At 50.3% G+C, this 17,393-nt stretch overlaps 1 protein-coding gene across 4 annotated transcripts in view; it reads right to left on the reverse strand.

Moving 5' to 3' along the window:
• Positions 1-17,393, reverse strand: part of Abcc8 (ATP binding cassette subfamily C member 8) — a 73,927-nt gene that overhangs the window by 26,584 nt on the left and 29,950 nt on the right. For all 4 annotated transcript variants that reach the window (XM_008833386.2, XM_008833384.2, XM_008833385.2 and 1 more), the window contains exons 11-16: positions 8,987-9,027; positions 7,437-7,582; positions 6,230-6,335; positions 5,993-6,109; positions 5,547-5,622; positions 4,738-4,843 (exon numbers count right to left, since the gene is read on the reverse strand). In XM_008833386.2, coding sequence (XP_008831608.1) covers positions 4,738-4,843; positions 5,547-5,622; positions 5,993-6,109; positions 6,230-6,335; positions 7,437-7,582; positions 8,987-9,027 — 592 coding nt within the window. The remainder of the gene's footprint in view (positions 1-4,737; positions 4,844-5,546; positions 5,623-5,992; positions 6,110-6,229; positions 6,336-7,436; positions 7,583-8,986; positions 9,028-17,393) is intronic.

The raw sequence follows: 17,393 nt of genomic DNA on the forward strand, positions 1-17,393 counted from the left end.
GAGTAGCTAACACGACCCTCAACATTCACTTAAGAGCCCAGGAATAAATAGAAAGAGAAGAGGGAAACTGAGTTGGGAAGCAGTTAGGACTTACAAGTCTCCACAGTGCACTGGTCCTGCCTGCTGAAGGCCTGTGGCACCCACAGCACCACGCCCACAGTACCCTGTTCAACTGTTGCCAAGGCCTTTTCTGATACAGAAAAGGCAGGGTATTTTTCATTGTCTTAACAGAGGAAAGTGCGTTCCAGTAAGACGAAGTAACTGGCTCAAAGTCACAGAGCTAGGAAGAGGCAGAATCAGAACTAAAGAGGCTTTCTGGTTCGCAAGCCTCGCTGGTCCCGCCATACCTCTTGTCCACTGGCCTCATCAAGGAAACCTAGGGGCACAGGAGTCTATCTCCCCTCTCTGAGAGCTCCTGGCACTGTTGAACACATCAGATCCCAGGGCAGTATAGTGAGGGGCCTTTTCTCACTTTCTGGGGAGAGGAGTCAGAGGTAGCCTTTGAGCCAACCACCACAAGGCAACAGTCAGGCTCTGAGGCAGGCTCAGGGCAAGGACATCCCTGAGGAGCACAGACACACATAACACAGATGTTTGCACATGGGAGCCTTAGCAGGTGGCCAAGGGCAGCAGGGAGCCCCAGGGAAACTGTATTTGCAGTTCTTCCCAGGGGTGGGAATCTCTCCCCACTCTGTACTTTCCTGGTGCCGACTTCCTACTGGCTTTCTGGGGGCATCAGAAGTCATCTAGTATGGGTACTAATGGCCCTATTTTTCACTTCCTGGGAAAGGAATTGCACCTGAGTGTGTCTGCTAATATTGACTTTTTATTAACATGCTTTTCTTGTAAAGATTACACATGGAGCTGGCAAATTCCCAGGTTAACAGTTCACTGAAGCAGAGAGCCAGGGAGGGGCTGGTGTGACTCATAAAGGGGAACCTGGGCCAGTCGTGTAGCTCTGAGACCAAAAGCCAGGGTCTGCTCAAGGCAGCTCTCCAGCTGTGCAGGACCTCACTGGACCCTCGATTTACCTCAGGGCTCCTTCTACAAAGCCCTGTCTGCCTAGGACTTGGGAGCTCCCTGAGGACAAGGGAAAATCCTTCCCTTTGTAGCCTATGTAGAGCAGCAGCTCATAAGATCCTGCACTGGACTGTTTGGGAACACCAGGGAACTTTAAGGGGCCCAGTACCATGCAGACAGATCAGCAAATCACCACAGAATGTGAGGCACAGTCACAGGACTGGCTCCTTTCCAAAGTGTATGGAGGAGCTGGGAGTTTGGGTTATGAAGCAACTTGGGCAAAGGCTTGTGGGAGAGGGAAACATTAAGACAAATTTGTAATGGCTGCCTCCCTTGTGAAGGTCCCAAGCTAGATCCCTAGTTCATTCATTTGTAAATGAATTCATTTACTAAAGTCACTATGGGTTCAGAGAGAAAAATAAAATGCAGTTCCTGTCTCCAAGGAGCTCACTACGTCTCTCCTGAGAGACAGGCTGAGGTACAGTTAAAGACCAGTATGGGAATTTTGTCTTTGGCAAAGAGGCACGTGAATGAATAGTAACATTTATCATAATATTTATAGAGCACTTGCTACCTGCTAGGCTAATCCTCCTCTCAACCCAATGGGTTAAAAGGGGGAACTCGTACAGAAAGCTTATGGAATTTTCCAAAACACACAGACCAAATGTGAACCCAGGCAGCTTGGCTCCAGGGCAGCTGCTCCCGCCTGCTCAGCCATTCTTAGCTCATTTGGTTCATGCAGGAATAAATGAGCAGTTGAACCAACAAGCTGAACCCAGGCTCCCCAGAGCATTCTCTACTCTGGGTCTCCTAATCTCCCAGCTTCCTGCCTTGTGCCTCCTGGAATTCTTTCTGGTTGCCTGGTCCTGGTGAGGAAGAGTGTGACCTGGCATGGCCCTGGCCTCTGGCTGCAGGCAATGCACTCTTGGGAGGGGCCTCCAGGTCAAAAGCTATTTTGTTCTTGGCTTACTTTGCAAGTACATCTCTCTGAGGACCTAAGGCCTAGTATCAGGTTCGGGTCCTTCCATGAAGGAGAGGCATCGAACATGCAGCCTTGGCATTTAACTCATTGCTCTGGGATAGGTGGTCCAGATGGTCCAGGGTTTTACAGAACAAACAGCAGACACCAACAGAGTCATGTCTGCTTAGACTTTTTCTCTCAGCCATTGCAATGAGCTCCTCCTAATTGGTCTCCCCTAGAGTACCCCCACCCCACACCATCCTTTATCAGAAGCACAACACTTCTAAGTGTGCACTCAAAGCATGACCTTGGAGCTCAGTGTTATTTCTGATGCCTGGTACATCTAATCTAAGTCAGTTCACTTCATCAGTCTCTCATTGCTGCACCCCACACGCTCAGGGCTCCTGGCACCCAGACCATGCTCTGTACAGTTGCCCCGTCTGGAATACCTTCCTCTTCTAACCCTGCCTTTTCCATCAGATGAGCCCACACTCCTGGAAGGGGCATCCGCAGTGGGCCTCCCCTCCTTGACAGTGGAGTTCTTTGTTCTCTGCTCTCTGGTATCACACTGATCATGTTCCCTTTCATCTACAGCAGGAGTCAAGTCTTAACCATCTTTGCATTCCTGTTGCTGTGCACAGGCTCTGGCAGCACAGACTCAATACATGCTGAGCGAGTTAATGCACTGGTGTGAGCTGAGGCTTGAACTGAGTTGGAAACAGGGTCTCATAACGATCTAGGGCTAGCTGAAGGCTGTCCTGGCATGCTGTGCTATGCCTGGGAGAGAGCTGACCCAAGGACAGAAAAGCAGAGTCTGGAGGAACAAGCATCTTGGCACCTCAGCAGCCTCAAATGGGCTTAGGACATCTGCTGAGGAGGATGAATATTGATGAGGGCAGAGCCCCAGGAGCCATGAAGCGGCTTGTGACAAGAGAGAGAGAGAGAGAGAGAGAGAGAGAGAGAGAGAGAGAGAGAGCACACAGAGGCTGCTGGCCTTTAGGCCACCAGGTAAGCTGTTACTTCTTCCCTTTCAGCACAGAGTGGAAGCTGATGGTCTCCCACCTAGCTACAAATCCCACTTCTGCCATGTTAAGAGCTGGGTAACCCTGGGCAACTTGGTTCACCTCAGTTTACTCATCTTCTTAATGGGGAGAACGGTATCTACCTTACAGAGTGTGGTGAAGATGATGGAGACAACGAAGTGCCTGGCACAGTTTCTAGCACAAAGAGGTGCCCAGTGTACACTAGCCTGGGAGGCCCCTCGCATCCCCCGGGCAGGGACAGGGTTTCTGGAGGGAGACAGGCAGCAGCTAGACCCTGAATGTTGGTACATCTTGGAGAAGAGATGGGGGCCAAATTAACAAGGCCAAGCTCCTGCAAAGCTACCTCTGGTGGTCACAAAGACGCTGATGCTGGGGTGAGGAAGTGAGAGAGGGGACAGGGAGGAGAGGAAGTGACCAGGCTCAGCGGCATGATGACTTGCAAGCTAAGTAGGATGTTCTCCAACCTACATAGTCTTTCAACATAATCATACTATTTCTTAAAGGAAGCAATGCTAATATTTTTAAATAATAAATAGAAACATCTATCACAGTGCGCTCACATCAATGCCAGGGCCATCTCAGTGAACTACTGGGAAATCTCTTAGTTGGACAGAGAAAGGAAGCAGAGACACCTCTGCTCCCAGATGTGTCCAGGCCCCTGAATTAAGGCTTACGGACTGTCGTGGAAACCCCAGGAGTTTACCTGCTAGCCCACAGCTGAGGAGGGAGCCTTGCCACTCCAAGCACCACTCAGTGAGTTTGGAGAACAAGGCTATGGGGCACAATATTCAGACATTATGTCTCACAGTCTTTCCTTTGCCTCAGCCCTGTGCTCAGGTTCATCAAAATCTTTCATCTTAATGATAGTCTATTTCCACCTGGAAACGACAGGCAGGGAAAGCCGGCCCTTCTGTTGGCCTGGCTGCAGCCCTTAAGTCCTAAATGAGAGCTGTAAACCTCAGTTGGGGGCCTGGGGGCCTCTTTCCCTTGGTGACTGGAGGGCACAGAGCCAGGCTTTGTGGGGGCAACCACAGCTGTCCTCTGCCCGGGTTCTGAACACCTCTCCCTCCACCCTCTTCTTTTTACGGCTTTTCCTTTCCTGCCCTTTAAAGACTCCATTTGAGATGCATCTTTTATCAATTCAATTTCAAGTGCTTTTGAGAAGTAGGTGAGTGTAAATAATAGATTCACTATGGACTCTGCCCGGGGTTCTGGCTCTTTAATTAAAACAGTGTTCTTTGTCTGGAAACCAGCCTTCGTCTGGGTTGCTTCTGGGCCTTCCACACACACCCTGAATGGTCACTTTTGTTTTGCTGATGACCAAGACTGAACCTGATGTTGGTACTACAAGTTTCCACTCTAGGAGAAAATACAACCTAGAGAACATGCAATCTAAAAGTGAAACAAAACCAGGTTCAAATCCCAGATCTGCCTCTTATTAGTTGTGTGAATTAAAGCAAATACTTCCATTCTCATCTATAAAATGAGAAATGAAAGTTACAGGGAATCAACAACTCATTCATGCACAGTTTAGCAAGCATATCACAGGGTGATGGTTGAATAATGACGGTGAGAAAAAATGATGGCAGTTATTGAGTGCTGACTGAATGCACAGGGAGCACTCAATAAATGCCTGGTGCATCCTCCACAGAAAGAATGGCTGGAAGGAGAGCCCACCCCTCTCTGGCTGAGTTCTGAGGAGGCAAATGTTACCTGTTCCAGAAGACAGCCCCAGAGATCCTCTGCATCTCTCCCAGGGTGGCAAGGAGGAGCGAGGACTTGCCACAGCCCACCTGCCCCACGATCATGGTCAGCTGGCCTGTGGGGACAGAGGGCGGCAGAAGGGAAGGGGGCAAGGTGCAGTCTGAACAGTCATCACCCCGGAGGACGGATGCACCCAGCTCTGGGGCCCTCATTGTTCCCTCCTTCCTAGAATGCTTCAGAAGTCCTCTTCCCCTGAGCTTTTCCTTCTGGAATTTCCTGCATTCTCTAGCCTTCTAGATGCTCCCTGCACTTCCCACATCCTCCGCATCTCCCTCGGAGTGCTCCTTCCTGGTGTGAGCCCAGATCCTTGTAGTCCCTCCAAAATGCCGTCCTGGCTCCCACCTGTGACCCACCTCCATACTTTCTCTTGACACAGCCTCTGCCAGAACATTTTCCCTGCCACAGGGCCAGTGGGCATGTGCTCATTCTCAGAACCCCCACTTCCAAACGTCCTCTGAGTCCACCCAAATCTGATGTCTATTCACCTAACGTCAGCAACAGATGGTTTGACAGCAAACTACCACTGTATTACTCTGTCCTTGATGCTTCATTCCCATGTAGTGCATGGACTCCTGAGGGCCACAGCCCACCTGTCTAGGGACTCCCAGCGGGCATAGCTCACTCATGTCTAGCATTCTGACCCCCAAGTGCCCAGCCAGAGTGAACAGTGGGCAGGCACTCAGCAAACACTGATTTGGCTTTCCCTCTCCATGTGAGACATGGGGAGTGGGGGTCTGGAGGGGTGAGCTGGGCCATACCTTGGGGGATACGGATGGTGATATTAGACAGGGTGGGGATGCCATCAGGGGTCCAGGTGAAGAAGCCTCCGATGATCTTCATTGGCCACCCCCATGGTGCAGAAGGAGAGAGAAAGGCAAGGGGTTTTTTCGGTGTGGGGTGTCCCTTGTCTCCCCTCCCCCATGAAAGTCAATAGACACTGATTCTAGCTCCTGGGGAACACCACCTGGGCAGTACAGTGGGGCACTGACCTCTGTTTGCTTGATATACCCTACTGAGAGGTGGAAGGAAGCTCCTTTGCTGGGTGGGGTAGAAACATTATCTCTGGCTTCTGGGTTCTTCCAGGCAGGCAGGGGAGCCTCTGTACAGAGGACCCAGCACCCAGGTCCTTCGCCTTGAAGGTGCTAAGCTTGGCCCTGGAAGACGGTGCTGAGGTTGGCTGTGAGGTACAGGGTGGAGGACTTACCTGGACGCAGCAGTTGTCAGCATCCCCATCCATGCCAGGGGCCAGCCTCTGCAGTGGGCCCAGTAGATCCCGAACATCCTCCCGGGCTGGACGCTTGCGGTTCACAACCTTGAGGGGCTGTGGGTGGTTAGGAAGTGAAGGTCCTCTAGGCTGAGAGTTCCTCTTCCTGGGGGGAAATGTGGGGGCCCAATGGCGCCAGGCACAAGATTTAGTAGCTAGGGGAAGTCTGGCACTTACCACTGCCTGGTATTTGCTGGTTTGGCTGTGGGGTACAGGCTCTCGGGGGGCACACTGCTCCTCACGGATCTCTGCACTGGACAGGAACTCGCTCAGCTTTTGTACACTACAGAGGAAGCAAAGAGACTCAACTTAGCCCTGCCAGGGCAGAAAAAGGGGAGGAGGAAGAAGTGTGGCCTGAGAGAGCAGCTCTGAACCGCTACCTGGTCCCAAGGGTATCCCCACAAAGTCCATGCTGGGGGAGAATGGACCAGTGGGCAACTTCATGGCAATGGGTAACAAATGCTACTAGGACTTTTTTATGCCTGGAGTTCTAGAAACAAGAGGGCTTAACCTCTATTTTTTACTCTATCAAAGTAACTCTGTTATCGGAAAAAATTATGTTTATTTCATTTGTGTGTGTGTGTGTGTGTGTGTGTGTGTGTGTGTGTGTGTGTGGGCGTGCATGCTATAGCCTGCATGTGGAGGCTGGAGGATAGCTTTTGGGAGTTGGTTTTCTTTTTCTACCATGTGGATCCCAGGGACTGAACTCAGGTTGTGAGGTTTGGTGGCAAGTACTTTTACCCACTAAGTCCTATGAACGACTCCCCTCCCAACTGCCCAGTTTTCTTTGTTTGGGGACAGGGTATCATGAGACCCAGATTAGGATGGCTTTGAATTTCTGATTCTCCTGCCTTCATCTCCCAAGTGCAGGGATTACAAAGATGCATTGTCCTGTCCAAGATTATGACTTTTTAAAAATTGTTTTAATGGTGCTGGGGGTTCAACCTGGGACCTTGCCCATGTTAGCTATATCCACAGTCCCACAGTCCTCTTCTAGAGGGTTGACAGTAAGCTGGAATAGTCTGCTTTGCAAGTGTCTTTGGTTAGTTAAGGTGAATTTAATGTTAAAGATGGTTAGTTAGATGACGAGGCTGAAGGGTGGATAGTTGGGGGGTTTATTAGTTACTATTAGAGTTAAGGTTGTCCAGTGTTAAGATGATTTAGGATTAAGACTTGTTATTCACGATGGCTACTATTTAGGGGAGCATGTACTATATGCCAGATACCATGTTAATTGCTATAAAAAACATTATGGACTCTTTCCCCATAACAGCTACTTGAGGGAGGCCCAGATCATGGGCAGGTGTGTCCTGGGATGAATAGCTATGGTTCCAGGTGTGCCAGAGCAAACCATGAGCTGTCTGTCCACGGACTCTTTTCTCACCTCACCAGGGCTTTGACGGTGGATCGAACCACACTGGACAGCAGGAACAGAGGTGTGACCAAGATGTGGAAGAGGGAAAGGGAGGCGAAGGCCACTGAGGGTGAGAAGTCAGACTCTTTGAAGAAACTGACATGGCCCACGAAAGTCTGTGGACAGAGACACAGGGAAGACAGGGTGACTCACTGTGTGGGTCCCTTTTGGACCCTAGAAGCACATGGCTCTGAAAGGAGGCTTGAGGGCTCATAGGGAATGTGGAGAACCTTCCAGTTACAGAAGTCATCTTCCTCAGTCTTAGCAAGTTTAGGACTCATGCTGGGGAAGGGGTGCTCCCTTCTGGTCTTGCCTCTCTGACCCAGGAATAAGCAGGGAGGGGAGGAGCCTTGAGGTTGAATCAGCTCAATGTTCTGCTTAGAAATCTTTGTGTTCATTCCCCAGGCCTCAGACTGAGGAGAAATGCAAAAATAGTTACTGCTAAGCCACCTCCTTCCCATGGTCCTGTCCCCTGATACCTGGCTGACTCCAAAACCTCTTACTCCCAGTTCCCAAAGCACAGGCCAGGAATCAGGCCAGTAAATCATTCTGAGAATGAATTCCCAAGCGTGCCTGACCGCCTGAACACTGCCACAGCTCAGGGATGCTGGACCCAGGGGAAATGAAGACATCTTTTTAAAGAACCACAGTCTTCGAAACAGGGGGGAATGGGCAGCTAGGAGTGTGGGGGCCTGGGCCTTTCTGTAGGGCATTGCCACCTGCCCCCATGGCTGAGCTTGTGCACAGCTTTGGTCAAAAGCACTTTGGAAAGCCACAGTGTGATATGAGGAACTGTGCATGGTATAGTCTTAATCTGAAAAGGCAGGTTACACAACTGTGTATATAACACGATCCTATTTCGGTAGATGTGACATATCATCTGCCTTAAAAAAGACTGGAAAGACATACCCTGAAGATGGCGAGTGGGACTTGGGGATTTTAATTCCCATTACACTTTCTTTTCAGAATTTCCCATCATTTCTACAACAAATGTTTTTATATTTTTGTAATTAAATATGGATAGCTTTTAAAAAATTCATTAACCTTCCCCTCCCTCCATCCCCTTCCCTCTCCCATTCCTCCTCCTCCTCTTCTTCTTGACACACGGTCTCACGAAGCCCAGGCTGACCTTGAACTTACTATGTAGGTGAAGATGACTCTGAACTTCTTTCTGACCCTCCTGCCTCTACCTCCCAAGTGCTGGGTGTACAGATATGTGCCATCATGCTGGTTTATGTGGTGCTGGGGATGGATGCCAGGGCTTCGTACATGCTAGACTCAACCAACTGAGCCACAGCCCAGCCCCATGACTATTTTTAAGAAAGTTTCATTTCTCTAAGTACTAGGTCTCAGGTCCCCAAGGCCCTGGACAGAGGCTCTGTCTGTGTGGGGTGGAGAGGGTTCTGTCTACCCCCACCCTCACCTCGGGACCCACCTTCCAAGGTTCCTGTGCAGAAGGGCAGGACCTGGATAGCTCTCCACCTGCCCCTCCCACCCCATGAGGAGAAAGGGCCACTTACGATGAGGACGGCCGCAATGGGGATGGCTGTGTTCATGAAAACTGCGGAGGAAACACAAGGGTGACTCTGTGTGAGGAAGGAGAGTGGGGGCTCCAGCTCCACAGGGAGGGGGCACCTGCAGCTCCTTACCCTGCTTCCAGAAGGCCTCTTGATCCACCTCCCCCGACCCATCACTGAGACATAAGCCTTGAAATGAAAGCTTGTGTGCTCTCATTCTGCCCCATGAGGGAGGGGTGAAGGAAGCCCCGTGGGAAGGCCGAGAAGATGACTGGGCCGCAGGAGGGGTCAGCAGCCCCAAAGGCTACTACTTCCTCCACCTCTCGCCCCCCAAGTCCTCAAGCCACACTCCCTAGTCTGCTATGGCTTTGGGGAAGGATTTCCAACTCTTTGACCAAGGAGAACATAAATCCTTACATGGAAGGAGGGGGTCCCTGCTCGGGTCAAACAGCTGGCAGTGGTAGCAGACGCCCCATCCTCATCTTGTTAGAAGTGTAGCCTCAGGGGCCCAAGACGGCTTAGCAGGTAAAGGCACTTGCTGCCAACCTTGACAACCTGAGTTTAATCTATGGAACCCACAAGCTGGAGAGAACTCCCACAAATTGTCGTCTGATCTCCATGTGTACACAATTAAATAACTAATAAATGAATGAATGTAAAATAAGTTTTTGAAAGTGTGCCCTCAGATTCTTCAAAGGGACTCAAGAGCACAGAGCAGGACAAAGCCCCACAAAGTGCACCTTCTGTTTCTTTCTGCAGGTCCTTTACCTTCCCTGTGCCTCAGAATATGTACCTGGCTTTTATATTTTGCATTTACATGTTCATATGTCCAAGTTCTTTCCCAAGGTCAGATGTGAGACAGGCTCTGTGAGTCTTAAATTAAGCTTGAATACCCTACCTCATGAGTGACTAGCTTAGGCCAATTCCACAGGAGCCTGGACCCAGACCTAACCTTGCAGGGACCGTCCCATCCACCTCATTCCATTTCACCACCTTCCACCTTTCCAGGCAGAAAAGAGCCTTGTTCTGTAATTAGCTTCATTAAAGCCCAAAGACCAGGAAGCAGGAGCCAGTAGCCAAGGTGAAGGGCTCAGCCAATGCATAGGGCCCCATCTTCTAAGCAGCCCCTGTCTGGTAAACAGTGAGATCTTCTGAACTCTCAAGTCCAGATGGTTGGCACTGCTCTGGGAGGCTGCTGGCTGCCCCCTTACTTCAGCAACCCTGTACCAGCAGGTCACACAGAGGGTACACTGGAGGTGTAGCTCTCCCTCAGAGAACCCCAGACAGATACAAGTACATGCATGGTCCCTGCACTCCGGGGCTCTCAGTCACAGAAGGAGACAAGAACTGGTCTTTCAGGACACCCTTGATATGACAGGGAGACAGAGGACATGCTCCTGGGGGAGTTTCCAAGTAGCTAGGAAAGGCATTCCTATCTCTAGGTGAGTTTCTAATCTGAAAGGAGAGACTGTGTCCTGTCATTACAGCTGGAGCCCCTGGGCACTGGTCATCTTTCTGACCACAAGACCCTCAGGTCTTTAGTCAATACCAGTATTGTATTATACGTGGCCGTGCTTCAACTGCCCTTCCTGAGGAAGGCTGGGAGGTCTCTAGGAACCCAACACAATGCTACTGTCCCGCCTTACAGTTGTCTCCAGGGTAGTATAAACATTGCTGTTCACACCCGCGGTATGAAGAACCCAGACTGGTGATTGGACATAGCATAGCCGTCAGTGGCTGAGAAGAACGAGGAAAGGTAAACACACACTTGTCAGTCCTGCACCCTTGACCATCACCAGCCACATAGCTCTAAACTTGAAGACCCCCTGCTTTTCTTCTCACAGCCAGTTATTCCAAGGTACCCTGGGGACAGGGGTCTCTCTCCTGCCCCGCCCCTGTCCATCTAGACAAAGACCCAATGGGGAGGGCTCCGCTGCAGAAGCAGCCCTCCACCCCCGCCCCAAGCCAGGAGCCGTCCTTCCTGAACTGGTCTCTCCCTCCAGCTTCAGGGTAAGCTGGGAGATGGGTTGGGGCTAGGTACACTCTCAGCAAAAACAATCTGGTGCTTTGCAGCTAGAGCGACACAGTCCCGACCTCCTGATCCTGTAATCCGTCTCCAGGGCATTTATGCTGAATAATCATTCAAGAGAAGGGGGAAGGCTGTCAGCAAGATGATGCCATTGCAGCTCTGTCACCTCAAAATACAATTACTGCTGAAGCAACAAGCCGCCCTGAACAGACAGACTGGAAACTTCCAACAGGAGGGGCAGCTAAAGCCAAGTAAATGATGGCCTACACCTCCTGGGGACGCTTGGCAGGCAGGAAGCGTGTGATAATTGACATTTTATTCTAAGGCATGTTTCCCCTGGTCGTGATTTTTAAAAAACTTATATTTTTTTCTGTTTCATTGTCTTTATTTTTAGAACTGCCTAAACTCCTTTGAGGAATGAGACAAGCTATAAATAAATTAAAAATGAACATTTCGGAGCCGACGCAGTAACACAGAGCAGGCTTGTGATAGAATTAATTTCTGTGCTGTGCTGGCTGTGAGGCTAAAGGATGAGAACGTGAGTTTTCCATCCCCTCACCCTCCTGTGGAAGGATGGCTGATGTTCTGGGGGTGGGAGCTGGAGAGGGATCATCAAGTCGGCTGCTGTGTTTTAAAGGCCTCTCAGAAGATCACTCCATCTCCCTGGGCAGGATGTGGCTGCCTTGGGGATGGTCAGACCTATGGACAGGATCCTGGGGGCTATGGCTCTGCTGCCCTTTGAGTATGGCAGACAGCCGAGCATGCCACTGCGGTAGGGTGAAGACCTGAGCTTCTGTTCCATTTTCCTGAACCACTTTCAAGCCTATAGGATTATAAGGTGCTAGAAGAGGTGGGAAATACAACCAAGAATAGGTTTCTAACTCCGGTATAGAGCGGAGTGATTCCCTTTGATCTGTTTTAGGAAAAGCAAAAACAAAGTGCAAAAGCTGAAGAATATGGCAATGCTCAGAGCACGAGGGGCCAAAAAACACAGGCTAAATGATGTCACGTGAAATAGAAGATTACAGACGGATGTTAGGGACAGTGTGTGCGTGTGTGCATCCATGCATGCGTGTGTGTGTGTGTGTGTGTGTGTGTGTGTGTGGTGTATGCAGAATTTCTGGCTTTTGAGACAGTCTCCTGTAGCTCTGGTGGACCTTGAACTCGCTATATAACTGAGACTGACTTTGAAATCCTGAACATCCTACCTCCACTTCACAAGTGCTTGGATTGCAGGTGTGTGACACTACATCTAGCTTGTTAAGGAAAGTTCAATTGCATGTGCTCAGGCCTGAAAAGCTACCATCAAAGGTAAGAAGCTGGATGTGGTGGTGCACGTCTTTAATCCCAGTACACACCAGGCAGAGGCAGACAGATCTCTGAGATCTGAGACAGAGCAAGGCCAGCGTGGTCTGCATAGCAAGTTCCAGGATAGCTGGGGCTACAGGGAGACCCTGTTTCAAAACAAACAAAAATTAAGGCCAATCTGCAATGGTGTAGAGATACGGATATTTTAAAAGATCCTTAAGAGTTATTCGCTCAATTCAAACGTTATTTGCTGAGTGCCTTTCTTCCCCCATTTCAGGCTTTGTGCTGAGCTGAAAATTGTGTTAGCTTTTCCCACCCCGCACTGCAAACAAGATACCAAACCCATCCAAACCAGAGCAGGCTCGGTCACCTGGCTTTGTGGAAAGAATGCTGTTTGGCCTTGTGGGCGCCAGCCCAGCATCATCACACCAGGAGATTTCATTTCCTAAGCAGCCATAAATATTTCAGAAGCCATGTGCTGGGAAGGCACAGTGGTCATTTGTGCTTCTCGTTAACTCCAGCTTCACCTCCTGTGGCGGGAAGGGAGAGGTCAGGTGCACAGCCTGGGCCAAACTGCAACTAAACCTATTTTGAAGTGCACAGGGCCATTTCCCATTCAGTCTGATCATAGTGAACAGAGCAGGGAGGAAAGCAGAAGACACTGTCCTGTGGCTGGAAGCTCTGGACACACATCAAGAGGCTCTACATCAGGACTGACCTCTGCCTCCTTGACTGAGGAGTCTCCTAGTTCCTCCTCGGCCAACCTCCCTGCCAAACCTTGCCTGGACATGCATAAACAGCTCACAGCAGCTGAACTGATTGGCAAAAGGAAGGGCAGATAGTGAAGAAGAATTTCAGAGGAGCTGAAGAAAGAAGGGGACCAGGAGCTGGGCATGGTAGCACATCCCTGTAATCCCCGCACTCAGAAGGTGGAGGCAGGAGGATGGGAGTTCAAGGCCATTCTCAGCTACACGGCAAGTTCGAGACTAGCCCTGGTTGTATGAAACCCTGTGTCCAAAAGACAAAAGAAAACAAAAACAAAAAAACCCTAAAATGAAACAAAAGAGAAGACTTAGGACCTTCACCCAGGAGAATGGAGGGAGGTCAGAGCTGTGGAGAACAGGCAGGCCTTGTACGGAGAAGAGCCTGCCCCTGACGTGTGGCTGAGTTGGCTTTGTGGCTCTTTGTGTTTCGGACAAAACTTGAGGCCAGTCGCACTGTCTGACTGTGGTTCAGACTCCTGCATACAGAGCACTGATAGAGATGGCAAACACTCCTTCAGTCTACTTAAGTTCCTTCTGTGTTCCCTGCCTCAGGCGCAAGCCCAGGGCCTGACACACCCCCGTGGCACACTCATGTCCTTCATGAGTTGGTCTTGTCCCACTGAAGGATAGCTGAGATGGAACCGACGCTCCTTCCTTCTCTGAGTAACTCACAGTCATCCTGGGGGAACCACCAAGACCTTCACTTCCACAACAGGATTTCTCTGACACTCATCATCCCCAAGACTAGGTTGGGTACAACTCAACTTTTCTGGCCATCCAGAATGTCCCCTTCTGTTCCTATCTTTCGTGACATTGCTTCATGTCTGGCTTTCCCTAAAAACTCTAAGCAACATTTGGCAGGGACTAAGTTGTCTTCTCACCCAGTGCCAAGCACAGGGCCTGGCATATGGGAGACCATCAGTAAGTATCTGTTAAATAAGTGAATGACAGTGACAGAAGACACGGGGCCAGGTGATTGAGGCAAAATACAGGCATCTGAAACTGGCCTTGTGGCTCTGCCTATGTGCACAGCCAGTGTAGATACATGACTATACGGACCATGCCCACTGCTGCCTAAGGCTCAGGGCTCTGGTAAAACTTGGCACAGAGAGGGCTCTGGAATGGGCTTGCACATGAACTGGTGACATGCTGGTCAGTTGACTGGCAGGACCTAAGACTCCTCTGTCACCTCTGCCAAGTTTGTTCTCAAATCCACAGGAAGTACCCTGAGTTGTATTGCTTCTGTGCAAAGTAAGGAATAAACTGACCCCAAAAGGGAGTGTCCACAGCACACACCTCCAGCTCTCCCACTGTGTGTTGAAACACGCAGGGAGTGAAGAGTGAGGTGCAACCCACGCCACCTCTGCCTGAACTCCGTGAGGTCACAGGCCACCTGGGCTTTGTTTCCTGTGCTCTGCCACAGGGCAGCCAAGGTCCCCGGTGAGTCACTTCACTCCTGTAGCCTCAAGTCCTCTCTACTGTAGCACCTTACAAAGCTGCAATGAAGATCCAGTGCCCTCGGCTGGCCCAGCACTGGCCATGGTTTGATGCTCGCTGTCGCAATGTTGTGTGAGAACCAGCTCCGACTTCTCAGCAGAGCTAACTGCTTGAGAGTGGGGTGTACATCTGTAGTCCTTACATCATCCTGATCCTTAGCCCAGGGAAGGGCCCAGTCACTCAGCAGTCACCGAGTGACAGACATGGCTGCTTTCCTTTAGGAGCAAATATACATTCTGGATTTGGATGTCAGAGAACTGTTCCCATGCCTCTTTCAGTCCTCTGTGCTGCCAGGCTCTAACACACCGGAACCCCTGGCAACCCTGAACCATCACAGTGTCGGAAGCAACCATGTCCACACAACCTGGCTGAGGGGTGCACGGATGACCAGACTGAAGGCCCAGGCAGTATTCCCAGGATGAGCCCCATCAGGAAACATGACTCCAGGAACCTTCTGCGTTGCTAGGACCCCAAGGCTGGTACCAGGGGCGGGAACACCAGATTCCCATTACCTCAGCCTAATCATCTGTGTCTTGATCCCTGGAAACAGAAACCATGAAGTCCAGAAGGAGGGCAGGGAGAGCCCATTGGAAGCACGTGCCTTCGGGAGGGTTGGGGGGAACCCTGCGATGCCCCCTCACAAGAAGAGACACCCAGGAAGGATGGCTACTCCCAGGGCACAACACTGGCTTTTCAGAACTCTCCCTGAATGACAAGCACGTTTCTAGAACTTATCCCTCCTAGCTAACCACGTTTTGATACCCATTGTACGACCTCCACTGCTCTCCTCTTCCTACTGCTCATCTTTCCCAGATTGGTGTACATGTGCTGTGTGTGCGTGTGTGTGTGTGTGTGTGTGTGTGTGTGTGTGTGTGTGTCCCCGTGTCCGTGTGTGTGTGTGTGTGTGTGTCCATGTCCTTGTATGTGGAGGCACAGGTCCAGCCTCAGGTATTGTTTCTCAGGAACCACCTTTTTTTCTGTTTGTGATGAGGCCTCTGGACTGGACCTGGGCCAGCTGATCAGGCTTGGTTGCCTGGCCAGCAAACCCCGGGTACCTCTTGCATCTGTCTCCCTGGTGCTGGGATTACAAATCCACTCCTAGCCTTTTTTTATGGGAGCTGGAGATCAAACTCAGGCCCTCGTCCTTGCACAGCAAGTTACTTTAGCAACTAATCTATCTCCCCAGGCACCAGACTGTTTTTTAAAGCATCCACATTAGCAAGAGCAGGCCCCATTTGTCTCTCTGTGTCTGACTTATCTCATTTTTCTAGAATCCCAACACACAATGGGAAGAGTATAGTTTACAATAAGCTACATTTTTTTTTCTGAATAACTAAAGAATATCGCAAAAGCTCTTAGCACAAAGCTACAATAAGGGAGTGGGTATATCATTGATGTATGCACACTATACATGCATTGAAATTTCAACCGGGCCTCATAAGTATGTATGATTATTTCATGTTAATCAAAACTTTACAAGCAAAATATTTAAAGGGGTGGAAATACAAGCTACTCTGACTGGATCATTACATAGTGCATGCATGTATTGAATTATCATGCTGTATCCCATAAATATCCCATAAATGTATAATTGTAATAATAATAATAACCATACTGTCTCTATCCCCTTCTAGGGGCCAGCCTGGGCTGCTCTGCATGTCTCTTTAGGCCTTCTGGATAGGTACAGGCCTTGGGCAGGCTTCTGCTTGCCTCTAGAGCCCCTTGCTCTTTCTAGGGTCATGCTGGCTCTTGACAACATGCAGTCCCCATTCCCCAGGTCCCAAAGCTAGGGCTTATTTTTCTAGGGCCCCATGGGACAAACAACACCTAACAGGTAGGCTTTAGTGAGCTAGCCTGGGCACCTAGTCATTCTAAGATGTTGCATAGTTAGGAAATAAGTTGCAGTTTAGAATCCAGGAAATGAATATCTACTTCCCAGGAACAAAGGAGCTGCCACCTCCCTCAACTGCATACTGGGGCTGCCTCTACGTCGATGCCCACCTGTGTGTGGAATTTTGGGGACACAGTGACCCCACATTCTTCTGCTTCCCCCGCCCCCATGTCAGCAATGGTGAGCTTGCCTCACTCACTGGGCCATAGCGTTGCTGGGAAAGAAAGTCTCCAAGCTATAGGCAGAAGTCCCACCCCCACCTCTGCAGCTAGTCCTGTAACTAAAGCAGGTGCTTACCACCCAAGGGGTTGTAATCCAGTGGGGCTATGGTAAAATGAGGTGGAAGTGGGCCTGTCTGGTTTGGGACCCTGGCTTTTCTGAGTGTTCTGCTCAAATCTCCCCATCTCATGGAGTGCCCAGACCCTGCTCTGAGAACCAGAAGGTCAGGGATGAGGATAAATGGAGGACCAAGAGCCCAGCTGTGCCCATGACTCTAATCTGAAACACCATAAACATAGATGTCATTTATGGTGAATGGTCTATCTGCTGCTGCCTGGACCAGGCCCTGCTTAAACCATCAGATACCAAGATGTAGCTGGACCCAGGAAGGTTGAACACCTGTAGTGCTCAGGGCCAGATATCCGTCATGTTGGATGATGGCCACCTGGGCCCATCAGACCCTTTGCCTAGGCAGCAAATGCCAGGAACACACAGCTGACCTGGACCACCATCTCTCCACGAGGCCTGCTGTAAGAGTCTATCTCAGAGAGATCTTCAGCGTGTCCTCCATCACTGCCCCTGACTCACCAGCCATACCACACTGTAGAGAAGCAGTCTCAGCTAGGTGTGATGGTTCATGCCTAGAGTCCCAGCACTCAGCTTCCCAGTTTCCTCCCCTATTTCCTACTCTTGTCAGAGGCT

This window comes from Nannospalax galili, unplaced genomic scaffold, assembly GCF_000622305.1.
Source record: "Nannospalax galili isolate Female #2095 unplaced genomic scaffold, S.galili_v1.0 scaffold1857, whole genome shotgun sequence".
Lineage (NCBI taxonomy): Eukaryota > Metazoa > Chordata > Mammalia > Rodentia > Spalacidae > Nannospalax > Nannospalax galili.